This window comes from Microcaecilia unicolor, chromosome 11, assembly GCF_901765095.1.
Source record: "Microcaecilia unicolor chromosome 11, aMicUni1.1, whole genome shotgun sequence".
NCBI lineage: Eukaryota > Metazoa > Chordata > Amphibia > Gymnophiona > Siphonopidae > Microcaecilia > Microcaecilia unicolor.
In genome coordinates this window covers 10325551-10348107 of record NC_044041.1, presented here as the reverse complement: position 1 = coordinate 10348107, position 22557 = coordinate 10325551, and the positions used below count along the sequence as shown (strand labels likewise).

Genomic DNA, 22557 nt, shown 5'->3' with positions numbered 1-22557 from the left:
ATTCCATGCATCCACAACCCTTTCCATGAAGGGTGCAAGGAGGAGGGTCGCACGGTCTGAACCAGGGCTGACACCAATGGACATCAGCTTTGCCCTGGAGAACCATTTTCCTCTGGCTGGGAATCATTCCCTCAGTCTGCGTTACCTATGGATTGTAGTACGCACCCTTTCACTCCACTGTTGCCAAAATATCCTCGACTGTGGCCAGCATTTTGGATCACCCACTGATGGCTCACATGCTGGAGGCAACATTAACTTTTATATATATATTTTTTTAAAAGATCAGCTTCAGTGTTAAATAAGCCGAGACAGTCAGTAGATTCTTAATGATGCAGAGCAAGTAGATTTCCAGAGTTTACTTTCTGAAGTTGTAAACTCTGCCCCCGCACATGCCCGCTGGGAAAGTATGAACCATTTTGTCATCATCTTTAAATACATCTTCCACAGTAAAGACTGAAGCAGTTCATTTAGGGGCCCCTTTTACTAAGCTGCACTGTAATTTTCGTAAAACATATCAAGGAAGTCCCATATCAATAGCATTGCAATAATCTCTCATAGTACCTCACTTCTGACCTATCAACCCCATTATTCAAGTAACAAAACCCTCATATATGACTCTACTAGAGTATTTTAATCCTCACATTATGAACTCTCTGCTACTCAAGTTCCCACTGGCTCTGTCAGTTTATTTTATTTTGTTACATTTGAACCCTGCGCTTTCCCACTCATGGCAGGCTCAATGCGGCTTACATGGGGCAATGGAGGGTTAAGTGACTTGCCCAGAGTCACAAGGAGCTGCCTGTGCCTGAAGTGGGAATCAAACTCAGTTCCTCAGGACCAAAGTCCACCACCCTAACCACTAGGCCACTCCTCCACTGTCACTAGGCCACTCCTCCACTGTTGCTACTATTTGAGATTCTACATGGAATGTTGCTGTTCCACTAGCAACATCCCATGTAGAAGTCGGCCCTTGCAGATCACCAATGTGGCCGCGCAGGCTTCTGCTTCTGTGAGTCTGACGTCCTGCACGTAGACTCACAGAAACAGAAGCCTGCACAGCCTTCTACATGGAATGTTGCTAGTGGAATAGCAACATTCCATGTAGAATCTCCAATAGTAGCAACATTCCATGTAGAATCTCCAAAAGTACCTATTTTATTTTGTTACATTTGACCCCTGCGCTTTCCCACTCATGGCAGGCTCAATGTGGCTTACATATTATATACAGGTACTTATTTGTACCTGGGACAATGGAGGGTTAAGTGACTTGCTCAGAGTCACAAGGAGCTGCCTGTGCCTGAAGTGGGAATCGAACTCAGTTTCTCAGGACCAAAGTCCACCACCCTAACCGCTAGGCCACTCCTCCACTATCTCTGACTCTCGCCAAGCTGCAACCCCTGCTTACTCTCGAGTCTCACAGATCTACTAATGCAGCAGCTCAAACCTAACCGGGGGCATCTCCAGTTATTTCAGATCTGAGACACACACGGAATTCTACCAATATTAACAAATTAATTGGTAATCTTACGTACAATAACTACAGCAACATCTACTGTCCGAGCACGTGTCTACCAATAAATCTCTTTCCAGACCAGAGCTATTCCGTTGCTGTTCCGGCACTGGATTTCTTCTAACTCACTGCACAAAACAACGAAGACAAAGTACTGCAAGAGCAAACTGAGGAATACAGCTTCTCAATAATTTAGAGAACAAATTGTGTGATCTCAGTCGCCGCAGATAGGTTAAAAAGTGGTGCTCACCTGAACAGCTCTCGAACCTCCCTCACGGTAGCCTGGAAAGGAATATTTCGGACCAAGATCTTTGAACTCTTTTGCTTTTTATTGGTTTGTTTTTTACGGCTGGAGTTCACGGCTGGTCTGGAAAGAAAAGTGAAGCGATCAGAAAAGCGTATGGAAGGAAAAAAAAACAACAACAACAATTCAGCAAAAAGTAGGGCTGCAAGTTACTCGCAGTTAACACTGTGATTAGTTTATTTATTAGTTGTGAATATAAAAAAATTGATGGTGGCTAATAAAATTAAACCACTCCCCTCCCTCGCTGGCTCCCCGGCATCTTTCAAGTTACTTAGAGAGGAGGAGTGACAGTACAGCAACGCCTCTATGCTGCCAGCTCCTGAGGCTCCCTCCGACCTGTCTCACCACTGAGGAAAGAGGGAATTGCATCAGTGGCAGGTGAAATGGGTCAGAGGGAGCCTCCAGAGCAGGCAGCAGTGTATAGAAATTGCTGTGCTGCCCCTGCTGTTTAAGCAACTTGGAAAGTACCGTATTTTTCGGACTATAAGACGCACTTTTTTCCTCCCAAATTTGGGAGGAAAATGTTGGTGCGCCTTATAGTCCGAATGTAGCCCCCCCCCCCCCCCCCTCCCCGTTACAGGCATCTCCCTCCGTTACAGGCTCCCTCCCTCCCTCTGTTACAGGCACCCTTTCTCCCTCCATTGGAATTTTAAAACTCCTCGCCTCGTCGGTGTGACTCGCGGTAGCAGCAGTGCTTCAGAGTGCAGATCGCTCTTCACTCAGCCTTCTCTCTCTCAGCTCTCTGGTCCCGCTTGTCGTGCACGCTGAAGCGCTGCTGCTACCGCGAGTCACACCACCGAGGTGAGGAGTTTTAAAATTCCAACGGAGGGAGAGAGGGGTGCCTGTAACGGAGGAAGGGAGTGCCTGTAACGGAGGGAGAGAGGGGTGCCTGTAACGGAGGAAGGGAGCCTGTAACGGAGGGAGGGAGGGAGCCTGTAACGGAGGGAGGGAGCCTGTAACGGAGGGAGGGAGGGAGTGCCTGTAACGGAGGAAGGGAGTGCCTGTAACGGAGGGAGGGAGGGAGTGCCTGTAACGGAGGGAGGGAGCCTGTAACGGAGGGAGGGAGGGAGTGCCTGTAACGGAGGGAGGGAGTGCCTGTAACGGAGGGAGGGAGCCTGTAACGGAGGGAGGGAGTGCCTGTAACGGAGGGAGGGAGCCTGTAACGGAGGGAGGGAGGGAGTGCCTGTAAAGGAGGGAGGGAGGGAGTGCCTGTAACGGAAGGAGGGAGTGCCTGTAACGGAGGGAGGGAGGGAGTGCCTGTAACGGAGGGAGGGAGTGCCTGTAATGGAGGGAGGGAGCCTGTAACGGAGGAAGGGAGTGCCTGTAACGGAGGGAGGGAGGGAGTGCCTGTAACGGAGGGAGGGAGGGAGTGCCTGTAACAAAGGGAGGGAGTGCCTGTAACGGAGGGAGGGAGGGAGGGAGTGCCTGTAACGGAGGGAGGGAGCCTGTAACGGAGGGAGGGAGGGAGTGCCTATAACGGAGGGAGGGAGCCTGTAACGGAGGGAGGGAGGGAGTGCCTGTAACAGAGGGAGGGAGCCTGTAACGGAGGGAGGGAGGGAGTGCCTGTAACGGAGGGAGAGAGGGGTGCCTGTAACGGAGGAAGGGAGCCTGTAACGGAGGGAGGGAGGGAGCCTGTAACGGAGGGAGGGAGCCTGTAACGGAGGGAGGGAGGGAGTGCCTGTAACGGAGGAAGGGAGTGCCTGTAACGGAGGGAGGGAGGGAGTGCCTGTAACGGAGGGAGGGAGCCTGTAACGGAGGGAGGGAGGGAGTGCCTGTAACGGAGGGAGGGAGTGCCTGTAACGGAGGGAGGGAGCCTGTAACGGAGGGAGGGAGTGCCTGTAACGGAGGGAGGGAGCCTGTAACGGAGGGAGGGAGGGAGTGCCTGTAAAGGAGGGAGGGAGGGAGTGCCTGTAACGGAAGGAGGGAGTGCCTGTAACGGAGGGAGGGAGGGAGTGCCTGTAACGGAGGGAGGGAGTGCCTGTAATGGAGGGAGGGAGCCTGTAACGGAGGAAGGGAGTGCCTGTAACGGAGGGAGGGAGGGAGTGCCTGTAACGGAGGGAGGGAGGGAGTGCCTGTAACAAAGGGAGGGAGTGCCTGTAACGGAGGGAGGGAGGGAGGGAGTGCCTGTAACGGAGGGAGGGAGCCTGTAACGGAGGGAGGGAGGGAGTGCCTATAACGGAGGGAGGGAGCCTGTAACGGAGGGAGGGAGGGAGTGCCTGTAACAGAGGGAGGGAGCCTGTAACGGAGGGAGGGAGGGAGTGCCTGTAAAGGAGAGAGGGTGCCTGGGACAGGGAGGGGGGGCCTATTTTTCGGACTATAAGATGCACTTCTTTTTCCTCCAAATTTGGGAAGAAAACCTAGGTGCGTCTTATGGTCCGGTGCGTCTTATAGTCCGTAATGGGGTGGGGGGGGGGGGGGAAGAGAGGGAGCGATGTTGGACCTGGGGGCAGAGACAGGGAGAGATGAACACAGCATAAGGTGATGGCAGGTTGAACCCAGGGGGGGGGTGAAAGGAAAGAAGAGAGAAGGAAAGATGTTAGATTGGGAGGGCAGAAGGGAGGGGACAGAGCATAGATATTGGATCCAAGGGCCAAAGGGTAGAGGGAGCAATGTTGGGCATGGAAGGCGGAGGGAAAAGAGGAGGCAATATTGGGCATGGAGGGCGGAGGGAAAAGAGGGAGAAAATTGGACCTGGAGAGTGAAGGGAAAAGAGGGAGTGATGTTGGATCGGGTGGGGGGGGGGGGGGGGGGGGGGGTGGAGGAGACAGTGAAGGCAAGAGAGAAGACATTACACAAATAGACAGGAGACCCTGGAAAGAGTTTAGAAAAGATGAACAGAGGGAAGTAGAAAGCAGAGTATGTGACCAACACAGGTTGTTTTTTGTTTTTTTAAATAGCTAAACAAAGGCAGATAAAAGTTTTACTCTCAATTTTGTACTGGAAAGTAAAATTTTACAATGTATATCTTTGCTTCTGATATTGTTTTTTTAATAGTTTGATTAAAAATTGTTAATCACATGATTAATCACTATTTAAAATTTGACTAAAAATGAAGCCCTAAGGAAAACACAAACTTACTGAGCTGTTAAAAAATCAATGATGCAAAAATACTGACCAGGAAGGAAAAGAATTCTATTGCCCAAAGTTAAGTGCAAAGTGTATCATTGCCTCGGAGGTCATTGTTTTCCCAAAGGTTAATATGACAGTCTAGATTTTCAGGAGAAAGTCATTCTCTTGAGTACGGTATGGTATTAACTGACTGTTCGAGAGCTAACTTTAATGAACTGTCCTAGCAAGCTGAATTATGTGATCATATCCAAAATTAACTAAAACAGTTTGTTCTGGTGATGGCAATGCTCCCATGCACAGCGCTATGTGCAGTTTGCTACTTCAATGTGCTGGATGAGCAGAAGGGCAGCTGTGGACATGAACTTATACGTTTGATGGCCGCCATGAAATATACAAGTCCTCTGTGCATGGTTTTTCAGTGGCACTATCCAGATAGTGCTGGCGAAAATCCCTCTAACCAATGCAGAACTATCCAGTTAAGGGCAATTCCATACCCTAGGTGCCGAATCAACATCTGCAATATACACATAAATGGCTAGAATACTAGCATTACGTCCCCATGTGCACACATACCTGAATATGGGCTGGCAGGGCAGCTAAGCGCTATTCAGGACTGAGATAGTCCGCCTCCAGATTGTTGGCGCCCGCAACATGCGCCACTGAGAGTAACCGGACATTCTGCTCCGCCCAGGCCATGAGCAATGCCACCTCCTGTGCCAAAAGAGCTCTTGGTACCCCCCTGGTGATTGACATATGTGACCGCTGCCATGTTGTTGGAGAGGACGCAAACATCCCAAAAGCACAACTGCTGAAAAGCTGTAAGAGCGAGATGGATCACCCGAGTCTCCAAGCTGGTTGATGGACCAACGTCCCTGAGCCACCTGCCCCTGACAATGGGCGCCCCCCCCACCCAGTCAGGCTGGCATCTGTTGTTAGTAGAACCCAGGCTGGAGGGTCCAGGGGCATGCTTAGACTTGAGATGATGCTGGTCCAGCCACCACTGAAGACTGAGACGCACTTGCCACCGAAGCCAAACCCTACAAGAGAGAGGCTCCACTTGAGAAGACCAGTGTGCCAAGAAGACAGACTGGAGAGGCAACATATGCGCCCTCGCCAACGGCACCACCTCGATGATCACCACCATCATGGATCCAAGAACCCACAAAATCTCCCACATGGACGGAGTCCTGGCCGCAAGCAGCCAACAAATCTGGAACTGAACCTTCAGGATCTGCTCGCCAAAAGATGTGCCATGCCATCCTGGGTGTCGAGTGCACCCCCAGATACTCCAAGGACTATGTGGGGAAAGAGAGCTCTTGGGCACACTGACCACCCGACCTGGAGCAGATGGACAACGCAATCTGTGGCTCTCTGGCTCTCCTCCACAGACTTCACCCGGACTAACCAGTTGTCCAGGTACGGATGCACCAGGACACGATCCTGATGTAACTGAGCTGCCACTACTACCATTACCTTGCAAAAGGTCTGCGGCGCTGTAGGCAAGCAGAAGGGCATTGCCTGAATCTGGAAGTGCTCCCCTAAGACTGCAAAATGGGGAAACCTCTGGTGATCCCAGTGAATGGGAATATGAAGGTATGCCTCTGACAGATCCAAGGACGTGAGAAACTCCATTGGTTGTACCACCACAATAACTGGACTGGAGGATCTCCATGTGAAAAGGTGACACCCACAAGGCCCGATTCACCCGCTTGAGATCTAGAATCAGATGCCAGGAGCCCTCCTTTTTTGGGCACGATAAAGTAAATGAATACCTACTAGAACCCTTCTTGGCCGGAGCCAAAAATCGTTCCAAGGTCTGATAGACGGCTTGCACCTTGAGAGGGGACTTGCAAGGAGACACAAGAAAAGTGTCTGGAAGAGGATGACAAAATTCCAGGGCATAACCGCCCTTGATATCATCTAGGACCCACTGGTCCAAAGTTACGCAGACTCACCTCCCACTTACAGAACACTAAGTTATGTGTGCATGTATGCCAGCATTATGGCTGCTGTAAGTGCAGGTGCCTAAATATTAGGCATGCTGTTACTGGGAGCTTTAATGAAGACACCCATTTCTAGAACTGCTCCCTAATGCTGGGTGGAGGTGGGCTGGAGCGAGGGTAGATCAACTAGGTATATGGACAGTGGTGACATTCAGCTGCTGCTTGAAGAGAAATTAGGCCTTACCTGTTAAATTTCTTTCCTTTAGGCACTCCAGACCAGTTATCTGTATCTTGTCTGGTCTGGAGTACCACTATGGAATAGGTTTAATTTAGTTCTGCAAAAAAGCAGTCCAAAATTAAACTCTTTAGTTATATACGTAGCAAATGTATGTTGCTGACATACTTAGCCAGTGATGGTGACCACATCAAACATATAAACGGCAAGTGACCGACTCACCTGCAAATGCGCAGTAGAGTCGGAACGCTGAGAGTGTAGAAGTCCAAGCCCTGCCTCCACCAGCAGTACAGCCCAATAGAGAGGAGGGCTTGGACATGGGCGTGGAAATCGGAGGAGGAGGGAGCAGGGAGGGAAGGAGGGGGCAGAACTGAGGGAAACAGACGCTGGGGGGAGGGCAGGGGAGAGAGCAGGGTTGGTGAAGGGGGGGGGGGGGCCATAGGAAAACAAAAAACTAGCCCGTTGTTACGGGCTTAACGGCTAGTTATACACATATTCATTACTGCTGCCGATCTGTATATTGCTGAATATGCATATTCTTTAAACTCCTCAGCTGGTATTTAAAAGAATGCAATCACAGCTGGCTTTCAATGTGGACCTGATAAGAATGCGATGCAGTATCACTCTTTCTCCCCCTACTGATGCTCCTACCCAAACTAAAGGCGGCTTCAGCTGTATTTTTGAAGTGCTATATTTATAGAAGATACTGAAACTCTCTTATGCTCAAACTACTTGTAAAATAATCTCTCTTCCTGGGTTAGTTTTCAGCTAAGAAGGTCATACCTTTCCCAAGCTGCTTCACTGTTCCGTGTTCAGCATCTATTTGGAAAAGCCAGAGCTGCTCTGTTGTTTTCTTGGGATTTGTCATTTTAGTCAAGTGATCAGATAAGTAAGAAAAAAAGTAAAACAGTTAAGAGTAGAGCGAGCAACTCACCTGGCAGCCCTTTCCGACAGTTTCAGTTCCAGCTGGTGCTCGTCCACCATGCAGTGCTGAAAAGCACAAAGTCAATTACACAGACAAATCACATTACGTAAATATTTTTAAAAACTCTTACCAACACTAACATTGCTAGAAAAAAAATCTTCCTGGTACAAAATTAATACAATAAATACAAAATGTAAGGATTTTATGGCAGCACGTTTCTCCCATTTTAGCCAAATTACACTGGCTTCCTGTTAAAGAGTTCATTTTCAAGCTCTAACCCTCCCTTTTAAAGTGTTATATGATTTGGGCCCATGATATTTGTTGGACAAAGTTTAAGTTGCTACTCCCGAGGAAAGAGTTTACCTTCAGTCAGTGAGAGCTTATTGATTCAGAATGCATGTTTTTTTTTTTTTTTTGGGGGGGGGGGGGGGGGGGGGGGGGGGGGAGTCATTTCTCCAACGGGGTTAGTTTTGCACATGCTGTGACAAGAATGAACTCCCACTCCTAAGCCAGGACATGTGGGGGATTATCTCAGTCTCTCAAATTTACTGCTCACGCTCGCCACCACAGAAACTGCCATACTTTGACAATTCTGGTGCACGTGGATCTGATGATGCTGTTAAATAGGCCTGGAGGCCTATGATGGTAGCTCTAAACGTATAATCTATTTCCATGAAGCCCACTCCTCCCCCAGCTCTAGGAATGCACAGCCTCAGCGTACACCGATTCTTACAGACTAGCTCATGAACGTGGAGGAGTTTTCTGGTTCACCCATCCAATCCTTCAAGATATCTAAGAGGACAGGAATTCAAACATGCATGGTATAAACACAAAGGAATCCGGTTTAGAAGGAATGGTTCCATGGAATCTTAGCGGAGATTGGGTGGAGACGCCGGTAATTGGGAAAAGAAAACGGGAGCTGGGCAGACTTCTAAGATCTACGCCCTGATCGTGACTGAACAGATAAGGATGGGCTGGAGCAGTGCCGTAGCGCGGGTGCCTGACACCCGGGGAAGGTCGCCGCTGTGCACCCCCCCAGGTGCAGGGCACGGCGCCCCCCCCCCCTCCGCAGCGCACCCCCCCCCCCCCGAAACGCACCCTACCTTTCAGCGGGGGGCAGGTGGGAGGACCGATCCGCCCCCAGTGCACGTCACTGGGAGCTGCGTCGGCTCTGCTGCTTCCCTGCTTTCTCTGCCCCGGAACAGGAAGTAACTTGTTCCGGGGCAGAAAGAGCAGGGAACCAGCGAGCCGACACCCCCCTCCCCCCAGCGCGTGCACCTGGGGCGGACCGCCCCACTGCCCCCCCCCCCCCCCTTCCTACGCCACTGGACTGGAGTGTAAATTTTAAGGGGCTTCGACGTTAGCTTTAGAACTTTTAGTATAAAAACAGTGCTGGGCAGACTTCTACGGTCTATGCCCTGAGAAAGGCAAGGACAAATCAAACTCGGGTATACATATAAAGTATCACATACCATGTAAAATGAGTTTATCTTGTTGGGCAGACTGGATGGACCGGTCTTTATCTGCCGTCATTTACTACGTTACTAAATTCCAAAGCTGTACAAAAGTACAGGAATTGCAAAGCTGGTTGATGGGCCTGCATCTTACTGAAAACAGTATCAATTTTAGTCTCCTGTAATACGCTTTAGATAGGTACTTTATGCTGGATTGTTGCTCCTTCCTTGACTCCTAGATATTTATACACCCTTTCCCGTTCAATTGATGGCACAAACATCAAATCAGAAAAAAGGTCTTAAATTTCATTCCTAGGAAAATTGCCTTAGCACATTTATTCAGGCCAAAAATCATCCTGTCACATGAAAAGCTTTTTACTAAACGGAGTTGTTCTGCCAAATGTTGAACTTCAAGCCATCTACAAACAGCAGGTGTGATGTAACCTCTGGATCTTTGCCAGGTCTAAGATTAACGCTAAATCCATAACCTGAAGAGTTAAGAAGTGTACTCAAAGGATTAAGTGCTGTACAAAAAAAATCAAAAAAAGGTGGTGACAAAAGTCTCCCTGAAATATTCCTCGCTGGATTTGGATATTAGAAATGACATGAATGTCCATTTTCATACTGGTTTTCTGTGTGGGCTAATACACTTTCCACTGGGGCACCTGTGTTGTGAAACAAATTACCGTTAGCACTGTGCCAAGGTTTTAGGATTGGGGGGGAAGGGGAGGGGTAGAAACTGGAATTGGGAGTTTAGGAAAAACCTCAAGATCCACCTGTTTAGCGGAGAAAATAGGAATACAGATGGTGGTAAAGGAAACTTGGGTTATTGCTGTTGAACTGTTTTAATGTACGTGGAGGGGCATAATTGAATGAAAACGTCTATCTCCATGGGCGTTTATCTCCGAGAACGGGTCCGTGAAGGGGCGGACCGAACTGTATTTTCACAAAAAATAGACGTCCATGTTTTATTCGACAATTTTTGAGCTGGGCGTTTTTGCTTTTCAGCGATAATGGAAAATGAAAGCGCCCAGCTCAAAAACGAATAAATCCAAGGCATTTGTTCGTGGGAGGGGCCAGGAGTCGTAGTGCACTGGTCCCCCTCACATGCCAGGACACCAACCGGGCACCCTAGGGGGCACTTTTACAAAAACAAAAAAAAAAAGGTAAAAGAGCTCCCAGGTGCATAGCACCCTTCCCTTGTGTGTTGAGCCCCCCAAATCCCCCTCAAAACCCACTGCCCACAAGTCTACACCATTACTATAGCCCTAAGGGGTGAAGGGGGGCACCTACATGTGGGTACAGTGGGTTTGGGGGGGTTGGACGACTAAGCATTAAGCAGCACAATTGTAACAGGTAGGGGGGGGGATGGGCCTGGGTCCACCTGCCTGAAGTCCACTGCACCCCATAACAACTGCTCCAGGGACCTGCATACTGCTGCCAGGGAGGAGGGTATGACATTTGAGGGTGAAAATAAAAAGTTGTGAAACATAATTTTTTGTGGTGGGAGGGGGTTAGTGACCACTGGGGGAGTCAGGGGAGGTCATCCCCGATTCCCTCTGGTGGTAATCTGGTCATTTAGGGCACTTTTGGGGGCCTTATTTGTGAAAAAACAGGGTCCAGGAAAAGTGCCCTAAATTCTAGCTACAAACGCATACTTTTTTTCCATTATCGGCGAAAGGCGCCCATCTCTCCTCGGCCGATAACCACGCCCCAGTTCCACCTTCACCACGCCTCTGACACGCCCCCGTCAACTTTGTACGCTTCCGCGATGGAGTGCAGTTGAAAACGTCCAAAATCGGCTTTCCATTATACCGATTTATTCGTTTTTGTGAGATAAACGTCTATCTCCCGATTTGGGTCGAAATCTAGGCGTTTTTCTCTTTCAATTATAATAAGGTGGATAGCATGTTTTATTGGGGTGAGGTGGGATGGGTAATTGTATGTCTTTTTTTTTTTGTTTGTTTAAACGTATTGATGTCAGTTTGTAACCCAGTCTGGGACTTCTGTTTGGATGGAAAACAAACTAAATAACTACAATTTCCAGTGACCTAGGCATCTGATGAAGGAGTTAGGCGTGCAGACTTTTACATCTGAAAGACACCCTGAACAGAACTGGTCAAATAGCCGCTTTCCAGTGGTATGTTAAGGTGGGGGTAGAAACGTTTTTATATATAATGAATTTTCAATGACAAGTGTATCATTTAACCTCTGCCAGCAACACAGAAACCTGTGCACCTTTAGCCAATTTTCAAAGAGCAATTACCAGGATCGCTAATTCCTTTCCTGCCTTCCCTAAAAGAAATGACAGGGAAGGGGCGGGGAGGAGGAGAAGGGGGGCCGGCTACAGTGAGATCCTGAAGTGACTGTCTTCCGTGTTCACTCTTCTGAGCCGTGTAGGTGGTCAGGGGGATAGGGGAAGGTGGTTGGCTCTGTCAATGATAAACCATTATAGAAAGGGGCTGATCAACTCTCATACAGGAAATCAATGAAAGTCAAACTAGGCGTTCCCTAATTGGGATTTTTATAAAGGTGACCATCTATGCCTAGCCCCCTGCAGTGCTAAGAAGAAATGAAATGAGAAGCAATTAGCAAAGGCGCACAACTCTTATGTTTCGTAAGATATTCAGCCAAAACTAACTAGATGGTTTTTGGACCGAATATCTGTCTCTCTGAATAACTGGGACTGAACAATTAAATGTAGGTTATTAGCAGTGAAATCAGTAGCAACCAGCTAAATGAAAATCCCACCCTGAAAATGCTTCTGGCTCCATACTACCGACTGGCTCAAGAGTGCGCAAATTTAGTCAGTTGGTGGGCAGCGGGGATTTTTTTTTTTAATCTAAGTACATTTATCTAATTAACCCTCAAAGGTAGCCACCCCCTTACTGGCACATCTGCAAGTGGTCTTATTTTCAAGCATCTCTGCAATAAGGTGACAAGGTCAAAGCACTTGATATATATCACTTGATATTTATCTATTTATATCTGTATATCTTTGTTTAAGAGACACCCCTGCAATTCCCCTGCAGAACAGTCATCCAAAGCTCAGCTCATACATGTTGAACAAGATTAATTCATACTGGCAGTGTTGTCACGGTTTTAGAGGCCGACCAAAACCGAATCCGACGCCAAAATCCTTGGCTCAGTTTTAGCCAGAACTGCAACTAAAACAGTGGCCCTGCCCCTCGCTGCTGCTGCCCCCACTGCAGACCAGCCTCCCCCCCACCCCAACCAGACAGAAAACACATCCCCCTCCTGGGCCTCCCACCACTCCATTCTCCTTTCCCGGCCTACCTTGTAAAGGCCCTGATTGTCTAGTGAGGTCTTTGGGGCAGGAACATCCCTAATTGCTCCTGTCCCCCATCCACAGTGCAGAACCACTTGGTGGGTGAAACTGTTGTGGGAAGTCGCGGCCGCCATTTTGGAATTAGGGACAGCCCGAGCAGGAGCTGCTCAGGCTATTTCCAATTCCAAAATGGGTGGGAAGTCAAGGCCGCCATTTTTTCAGCACAGAGAAAAAGGCAGGAGCAATTTAGGATGCTTATGCCCCCAAAGACACCACTACAACACCAGGACCTTTACAAGGCAGACACAAGGAGGTCCTACCTGGGGGGGAGGGGAGGAGGAGTGCTGGGTGGCACGGAGAGAGGAGGCTGGTTTGTTGCGGCAGGGGGCGGGGCTACAGTTTCTGCCAAAAATGCACAGGCATTTTCAACAGAAACCCAAACGCACGTTTCAGGTCAAGTTCGCTGCCAAATCCAAAATCAAAATACGGTCAGCCTGTACACTGCTTGACTGATTCAAAGCTCAGGTACACTAATCTTTTCTTTCCCAATGATAACATTACAACACGGTGCCATAGAGGTCAAGGCACATGTGCTGTGCCTATTTTTTTTTAAGGTAATATAATGTACCTATGTGTCTTTATAAAGTTACTCCATGGGAAAATAATTGCAGGTATTTTATATCTATAATATATATAGATAAATAAATAAATAAATAGATAAAGGTTGGTTTTTTTTTTAAAACATTTTGCATCTCAGGCCCCAGAATAGTTCTGCACTGGTCCTGTGCACTCTCATACATGTAAGAATCCTTGGGCAATTTTTAGAAGCCCTCTCAGAACTACCTAAATTTTAGAAAATTATTGAAGTCCGTCCTGTTCAAGAAGGCTTATTCTCCAGGTTCAACATAATCTGATTAACTCCTGGTTTCAACAAGATTCATGGACACTAATCTCTATATATAAAAGGCAACCCCAACGTTCTAATGAAGCCTCCAGCCGGAAGTTTGAGGCGGCCGAGATATCCGGTATGCCCATGAGTGTCTGCCCCGCCCTCGCGTCACAACGTGATAACGTCGAGGGCGGAGCAATGACACTCGAGGGGCGAAACGGACAAGGCACAGGCTCGGAGGCGGAGCAACAACCCCCCCCCCCCCCCCAGGAACAACGTGGGACGCAGGTACGGAGGCAGGCAGGCACACAGCCTCGACGTCGGCGGCCACCCCCCCCCCCCCCGGGCCATCGCTCACTCGCACCCCGAGGTCGATGGAGGCAGCGCTTTAAAGTAATGCCAGCTCACAGGAAGAGAAGCACAGTACAACACCCTCGCGTTCACCTTTTCCCTTCACTCTCTCTGCGTTCTCCCCTCATTTCCTGTTTCGCAGAGAGAGAGGGGGAAAGCTGAACGCGAGGCTGCTGTACTGTGCTTATCTTCCTCTCAGCTGGCATTACTTTAAAGCGCTGCCTCCGTCGACCTTGAGGGGGGGGGCAGTGAGCTACAGCCCTGGGGGGGGGGGGGGGGAAGCGAGTGCCCCGCAACCCTGTGTTTCTGTGTCTGGCTGGGTGTGTGTGTGGGGGGGGGGGGGTTGCACTTGCCGGGCTTCTGCAAACATTGAGGGACTGCGGTGAGTGGTTACCTCGGGGTGCGGGGGGGGGGGATGCTGTTCTTGGAGGGAGGGGCCCTGGAAATCAGAGGATACAGAGGGAGAGGGAGGGAGGGGCCCTGGAAATCAAAGGCCACAGAGGGAGACGGAGAAAGAGGAAGGGAGGGAGGGGATGCCTACAACTCACAGGGGACAGGGAGGAGGGCCTACAACTCAGAGGCCAGAGAGACAGGGAGGGGGGCACTCTATATGGCTGAAAGGAAACATACAGACACATATAGAGAGGATGGGAGACCAGGGGGAGAGAACAGATTGCTCCATGTGGACAGGAGGGGACGCCAGGGGACAGGACACACTGCACTCACTCTGACAGACACATGCTCTGTCTCAATCACACACTCACTCATACTCACTCACATGCTCTCTCTCTCACACATACTCTCTCCTAATAGTTTCCTTAAAAACAAAATTACCATTACAGAACCTTGCTAGCGCCCGTTTCATTGCGTTCAGAAATGGGCCTTTTTTCCTAGTTATCTTATATTATCTTTTACATATTGTTGTTTAAATGATGCCTATATGTTTACTATTGTTAATATATGGCCTGGCTTTAAGGCTACCACTGGAATAGTGATGGCCAAAGCTATGCAGCCTAAAACAACTGAAAAAGTACTGACTAGGCCAAACAACAAGTAAATGATGTAATATTTGAGAATCTGCAAAAAGTAGGTTTGAACAATGAGTCCTGCCACAAATTGGTACAATTTTTAATTCAAATATAGCACCTGTAATGAAAGATCAGATGAATAAAATGGAGCTTATTAGTTTTGGTATACAATGATACAGAGGTAATACAGAGTTCATGAAATGGTATGAAAGGTATGAAAAGTATGAAAAGTATTGCAGCCGGAAGATGTGAAACTGTTATCTCAACGCTTCCCAAAACATGTTGATAATTAGCAGTAGCTGAGAACGGAAGGAGGTGGGCACATCCGACAGCAGATCGCGTGGGAAAGTATGATCTCAGAAAGTGAGAAAGATTAGGAGCAAGGTTTCTCACCATTCACTTCTATGGAGAGGTTTGTGTATAAAAGAGGGGAGATTTTGCCTTAGTTTGGAACTCCTCCCCAACGCTTCTCTCAGACGGCGAAGCCCTGTGCGGCTGAAACCAGAATCTGATGTCTGTATTTGTATCAACTTGAAGACTTGTGTTTGGGTAAGAAATAAAATGTACCTATCTATCTAAACTTATCTCTGTCTCTATTTTTATTGATTCTATCTTCTCTTTACCTAACATTTAGCCTACAAGGTAGATCACATACAAGTGACACTCAGTTTTGGACAGAAAGCAGTAGTTATGGGAATTAGTTTTCAATTACGGCTCCTAATGCCACCCCAGAACAGACCCCCTTATGATTGGGTGACAATGGAGGTTAGAGAAACTATACAGAACCTGATGTATGAAATAAGTACCTTTAGTCCCCCCTGTGACGGAGTCAGAAAGAGGTCTATAAGAGGAGGGAATTTAAAACACTATCTTACTTTTACACTGTTTAATTGCACTTTTCTGTACTGTAGCCTTCTCTGCAGTTTTGTGTAAGCCACACTGAGCCTGCAACTAGCGGGAAAATGTGGGGTATAAATGTATTAAATAAAACTATCAAAAGATTTTATTTTATTTTTTTGTATATACAGCAGCACTTCACATACAGAAACAGATATATAAAACTGTGTCCGATACGCACCAAAGCTGAGTAGAGACACTCCTGATGCTTACCAACACATACACAGACTTCTGAAACTACACGCACATTCATGGAAAAACCACAAAAAAAAAAAATTGTGCATGGTAAAGAGCAGCTGTAATACATTTCCTGGGATAATTTTCAAAATACTACTACTACTTGACATTTCTATAGCGCTACTAGGGTTACGCAGCGCTGTACAATTTAACAAAAAAGGGGGGGGGGGGCAGTCCCTGCTCAAAGGAGCTTATAATCTAAAGGACGAAATGACAAGTTGGGGTAGTCTAGATTTCTTGAATAGTGGTTAGGTGCCGAAGGCGACATTGAAGAGATGGGCTTTTAGCAGGGATTTGAAGATGGGCAGGGAGGGGGCCTGGCGTATGGGCTCAGGGAGATTATTCCAAGCATGGGGTGAGGTGAGGCAGAAAGGGCGGAGCCTGGAGTTGGCGGTGGTGGAGAAGGGTACTGAGAGGAGGGATTTGTCTTGAGAGCGGAGGTTACGGGTAGGAACGTAAGGGGAGATGAGGGTAGAGAGGTAAGGAGGGGCTGCAGATCGAGTGCATTTGTAGGTTAGGAGGAGAAGCTTGAACTGTTTGCGGTACCTGATCGGAAGTCAGTGAAGTGATTTGAGGAGAGGGGAGATGAGTATATCGGTCCAGGCGGAAGATAAGACGTGCAGCAGAGTTCTGAACGGACTGAAGGGGGGATAGGTGGCAAAGTGGGAGGCCAGTGAGGAGTAGGTTGCAGTAGTCGAGGCGAGAGGTAATGAGAGACTGGATGAGAGTTCGAGTGGTGTGCTCAGAGAGGAAAGGGCGAATTTTGCTAATGTTGTAAAGGAAGACGCGGCAGGTCTTGGCTATCTGCTGGATATGCGCAGAGAAGGAGAGGGAGGAGTCGAAGATGACACCGAGGTTGCGGGCAGATGAGACGGGGACGATGAGGGTGTTGTCAACTGAGATAGAGAGTGGAGGGAGAGGAGAAGAGGGCTTGGGTGGGAAGACAATAAGTTCGGTCTTGGCCATGTTCAGCTTCAGGTGGCGGTTGGACAATACACAACTCACGCTCAGCAAACTCACTGAAGCCCACATGGGGTAAAAAGTATGTGTGCCTTCTACAAGTGCAAGGAGTTACTTCCAACATTGTCCAACATGGAGGAAAAAAGACACTTTTATAAAGCAGCGGGAGCGCAATGCCAAATCGGCACTACCGCCAGGGTAGCACGTGCACCCAGAAGGTAATTTCGAGTTCGCCGTGCACCAAAATTCCGCGGTAGAAAATATTTTTCTATTTCCTACCACGGGGAGTATTCTCGGCGGTAATCGGCAGTGCGGCCACGTTGGCACACGCTACATGGGCAACACATGGGCAGAGCGTGAGCCCTTACCGCTAAGTCAACGGCTGGAGGTAAGGGCTCAGGATGTAAATTGGCATGCACTAATTTTAATTTTTGTGCACACCCGTTTCCCAGACCATTAAAAAATGGCCTTTTTCCCCAACCGCAGGAAAAAGTGGCCCAGCGCGCACCCCAAAGATGCACCCCACACTACCAGAGGCCACGTTTTACCGCAGTTTTGTAAAAGGACCCCTTAGAGAAGTAACTTGTGGCCTGCTACTTCCACAGGTTTAGCTGACTTGGAGGGGAAATAGTTAAAAAAAAATTATTTATATAATTTATATTAAGTAGAAAAAAAATGCTCTCTATCCGTCTTACTTTATATCTACCTATCTACGTAAAGTAAGACTGATAGCAGTTTTTTCTACTTGTAGCAAGTACTTTCAATATTCTATACAGGGCACAGGCAGAGTAGCTTTCTCCTAAGGCAATTTTACCTGAAGCTGCCGGAGAGCTTTCTGTGCATGCTCTGGCTTCTTGTACTCCACAAATCCAAAGCCCATGGACAGGAGCGTCCCTAAAAGAAAAGAGAAAAATAATCCACAGATCCAGATCGGAAGCAGTAGATGGAGAACAGGCAGGCCAGAGAAACTGCTACCATATACAAAGCAGAAGATACACTGAAAAAGCTACTGAGAAGCAAAGCTCATTTTAACCTGTTAACTGGTCTGGATTAGAGAGTTGCATGGGGACAGAAATCTTACCCATCCCCGCCCGTCCCTGCTGGAATCTTACCCGTCCCCACCGGAATCTTACCCATCCCCACCCATCCCCGCAAAAATTTAACCCATCCCAACCCGTCCCCACCAGAATTTAACCCATCCCCACCCATCCCCGTAAAAGTTAATGGTACATAAAAGAAAATTCCAGTCAGCTCCCTCAGTCTGTCTCTGGATTTCAGCCACAGCACTGTAGGCAAGGAAGGAACGGAAGTTGGAACTTGGAACACTCTGGTGCGCACATGTAAGATTTGTCTCTGATTCACTGGCATTGTGTGCTCAGAGGTCACCATATGCACGCGCCAGTAGATCAGGTGACATCTGATTCTCGTGCCTCTGTCAGAGCTGAGGTCTTTGTACCAGCCTGGGAGCAAAGAGGATTAATAGTAACATAGTAAGTAACAGCAAATAAACCTGAACGGTCCATCCACTCTGCCCAATAGTCACACTCATTATCAATTCATCATTAAATCAATGAGTGTGATATTATATACTTGATTATGGTCTTTCTTTCGTGTTTCTGGAACAAAGACCTCAGAAGTCTTTCTGGCCCTATCCTTATGTTCCAACTACTGGAGTTGCCATTGAAGCCCACTCCAGTCTATTTGTCTTCTCATTTGTGGGAAGTCTGTCCAGCACTGTCCTCATATTCCAGCCACTGAAGTTGCTGTCTAAGCCCTTTCCAGCCCACCCTAAACCAGATTGCCATATATGAGACACAGACCGTACAAGTCTGCCAGGTATCAGCCCTAGTTCATCACAGCCAGAGTCGCCATCTAAGCATCACTTGACACATCCACACACATGCAGCCATTTAAGGTTAGGTTTTTTTTTATAACTTCCATTTTCTAATTAGAGATCCTCTGTGTTCATCCCACGCCTTTTTGAATTCCGTCATCATTTGTGACTCTACCACCTCCTTAATGGAAGACTTTCCACATTTGTGCTGTTAAAGCAAGGAAGAAGAGGAGGAGGAGGAGGAGACAGCACTCAAAGAACTTGGTATTTGGTAGATCAGAGGCTGGTGCAGGTGCAGCTTATACTTTCACGGGAATCCCGCTGACTTGCTTCCATCCCCGCGGGAACCCCGCAGGAACTGCCTCCGTCCCTGTGGGAATCCCGCGGGTTCCCCGCAAACCCCGTTCCCGTGCAGCTCTCTAGTCTGGATTCTCAGCCACAGCTAACAGATTTGAGCTGCAGCTATAATTGGGGAGAAAAATTCATCCATCTCAATCACCCTTGCACCCGATTCCTTTTTATATCCAGCTAAACATGCTCTCACAGAGATTTTGACCAGCAGATTTTAGTTAGAAGGGAAAGGGAACTTTTGTCATCTTATTTATATAAAATTTTCACAATTTCAAACGGGCAATACAAGTGGAGGAGAATTTTTAACCCATTAGACTGATGCGATCTCAGGCCCCTAACAATTATCCCTGATAAGAAAACACACCTATCAAACGTGATCTTCACCCATATTCATGGTAAAAACAGTTGACAAACTAATAAAAATTAGCAAGGAAAATATTGCGCTTTTTTTGGTCCAGGTGTCTATTCATTTTTTAAAAATCCAATAACAATCAAAGCAAAGAAATAAGTGACAAAAGAATATAACAAATGTAAAAAGTTTTGATAACATGGAAACCAAAGATCTGTTGGTCTTTAAATTCTGTTTTGGCTTCAGCACTGAAACTGGCCTGAATTTTAAATTCAACTTTGTTTTGGTGAAAAATGCAGGTGCATTTTTGGCTGAAACAAACACCCCTCTCCTCCCCACTCCATCCCCCATCTCCTCCCCTCCCAGTAGGCCCCTCTCCCTCCCCGTGGGCCTACATCACAAACCCTGGTGCTCAAGTAGCTTCATTGGGGCAAGAGTGATCCCCAGTTGCATCTGCCTATGCTGGCTCGGCATTCAAAATAGCTGCCAAGACTGCTGTGGGAGGTCAGAGCAGCCATTTTGAGATTGGAGCTGGCATAGGCAGGAGTGATCCAAGTGGAGGGAGGTCAGCTATGTGGGTGGAGAGAGAAAGAAACAGAAGTGTGGTGTGCGTGCTTGGGGGGGGGGTGGCGGTAGAGAAAAAGGAGAGGTAGTGTATGTGCCTGAAGAGGCACACCTTAGTGACACACAGAACTGGGGTTGTTGTTGAGACTTAGGGAATGAGAACAGGAGAAGGCTGAAGTATTGCGGGAGAGAACTTCAGAAGGCAGAAAGCATGCCAGAGGACAGGTATGGATAGAAACTGAGGACAAGAGAAGAAAAGAAATAGGGATCAGAAAGAGAATGCTGGGAGATGTCCACCTTGGAGAAGGAACAGAGGAGCTGAATCTACTAGAGAAGGTGTTCAAGCTAAGTTGGCACGAAAGAGAAAGCACGCAAGTAAGAGAGAGGACTGGACCCTGGAGAGTGACATTGTTCTTGAGGTCGAGCCTGTAAAGGGAAAAAGGCTTGGGGGAGGGAGATATCAGGCCTGGAGGAGGAGTCAGGCCTTATTATGAAGGAGCTCTGCACCAATACATTGAAAATATGCAGAAATTTAACACAGTGTGCAAATTTTTCAAAATGTTCACAAAATTCTCCATGGAGTAAGAAATGTAGGTGGTTGAATGGTTTTAAGAATTCAACTATGTATACCAAAAGAGCCCTTGCACCTTACAAAGAAGAAAATATGAAGGGATGTTGTAGGTCCTGGGAAGCACAGTTTCATGACTAGTTGGGAAGCATGGGATTGCTCGTATCCATGTAAAAAAAAGGCTTGGATGGCTTCCTAAAGGAAAAGGAGAGGCCTAGTGGTTAGGGTGGTGGACTCTGGTCCTGGGGAACTGAGTTCGATTCCCACTTCAGGCACAGGCAGCTCCTTGTGACTCTGGGCAAGTCACTTAACCCTCCATTGCCCCATGTAACCGCATTGAGCCTGCCATGAGTGGGAAAGCGCGGGGTACAAATGTAACAAAAATAAAATAGATACTATTGGAGATTCTACATGGAATGTTGCTACTATTGGAGATTCTACATGGAATGTTGCTACTATTCCACTAGCAACATTCCATGCAGAAGCCTGCGCGGCCACATTGGTGATCTGCAAGGGCCGACTTCTACATGGAATGTTGCTAGTGGGACTCTGGGCAAGTCACTTAACCCTCCATTGCCCATGTAAGCCACACTGAGCCTGCCATGAGTGGAAAAGCGCAGGGTACAAATTAACAAAAATAAAATAGATACTATTGGAGATTCTACATGGAATGTTGCTACTATTGGAGATTCTACATGGAATGTTGCTATTCCACTAGCAACATTCCATGTAGAAGGCTGCGCAGGCTTCTGTTTCTGTGAGTCTGACGTCCTGCACGACTCACAGAAGCAGAAGCCTGCGCAGCCACATTGGTGATCTGCAAGGGCCGACTTCTACATGGAATGTTGCTAGTGGAATAGAACATTCCATGTAGAATCTCAAATAGTAGCAACAGTGAAGGAGTGGCCTAGTGGTTAGGGTGGTGGACTTTGGTCCTGGGGAATTGAGGAACTGAGTTCGATTCCAACTTCAGGCACAGGCAGCTCCTTATGACTCTGGGCAAGTCACTTAACCCTCCATTGCCCCAGGTACTAATAAGTACCTGTATATGTAAGCCGCATTCCCCATGAGTGGGAAAGTGTGGGGTACAAATGTAACAAAAACAAAAATGGACTTGGGGAAAACCCACTGCTTATTTCTAGGATAAGCAGCATAACATGTATTGTACTGTTTTGGGATCTTGCCAGGTATCTGTAAACTGAATTGGCCACTGTTGGAAATAGGATGCTGGGCTTGATGGACCTTCAGTCTGTCCCAGTATGGCATTACTCGTGTACTTTGCACTTATGTTGAATCAGGTGCAAAGTAAGCACGAGGATTTCAAAACAAAATTCTTGTACATCTTACCAACTCTGCACCCACTGCTGAAAAGTGCATAAGCTCTCAGAGTAAACAAGATTTAAGCCACATTTATGATGGGCAATTTTCCAAATGCTATTTCATTGGAGTGGAGGAGTGGCCTAGTGGTTAGGGGGGTGGACTTTGGTCCTGGGGAACTGAGGAACTGAGTTCAATTCCCGGCACAGGCAGCTCCTTGTGACTCTGGGCAAGTCACTTAACCCTCCATTGCCTACCACATAGAGCCTGCCATGAGTGGGAAAGCATGGGGTACAAATTTAACAAAATATATTTATCTGTGTAAAAGCCCTTGAAGATGTCTTCTGTAAAAGTCACTGTCACACACCAGAACCCTACCTGACTTGTCTTTCTTCTTGGAAATGCTGCAGCTCTTCACGGCTCCAACTTTAGAGAAAACCTGAAATGAAGAATTAAAAAAATTATTCCATTTCTCTTCTCCGG

The 22557-nt window shown here is 47.7% G+C and overlaps 1 protein-coding gene across 3 annotated transcripts in view; it reads right to left on the bottom strand.

Moving 5' to 3' along the window:
• RBM19 (RNA binding motif protein 19) overlaps window positions 1-22557 on the bottom strand; it is a 258757-nt gene that overhangs the window by 151210 nt on the left and 84990 nt on the right. For all 3 annotated transcript variants that reach the window (XM_030218452.1, XM_030218454.1, XM_030218453.1), the window contains exons 18-21: window positions 22453-22513; window positions 17906-17985; window positions 7996-8051; window positions 1761-1877 (exon numbers count right to left, since the gene is read on the bottom strand). In XM_030218452.1, coding sequence (XP_030074312.1) covers window positions 1761-1877; window positions 7996-8051; window positions 17906-17985; window positions 22453-22513 — 314 coding nt within the window. The remainder of the gene's footprint in view (window positions 1-1760; window positions 1878-7995; window positions 8052-17905; window positions 17986-22452; window positions 22514-22557) is intronic.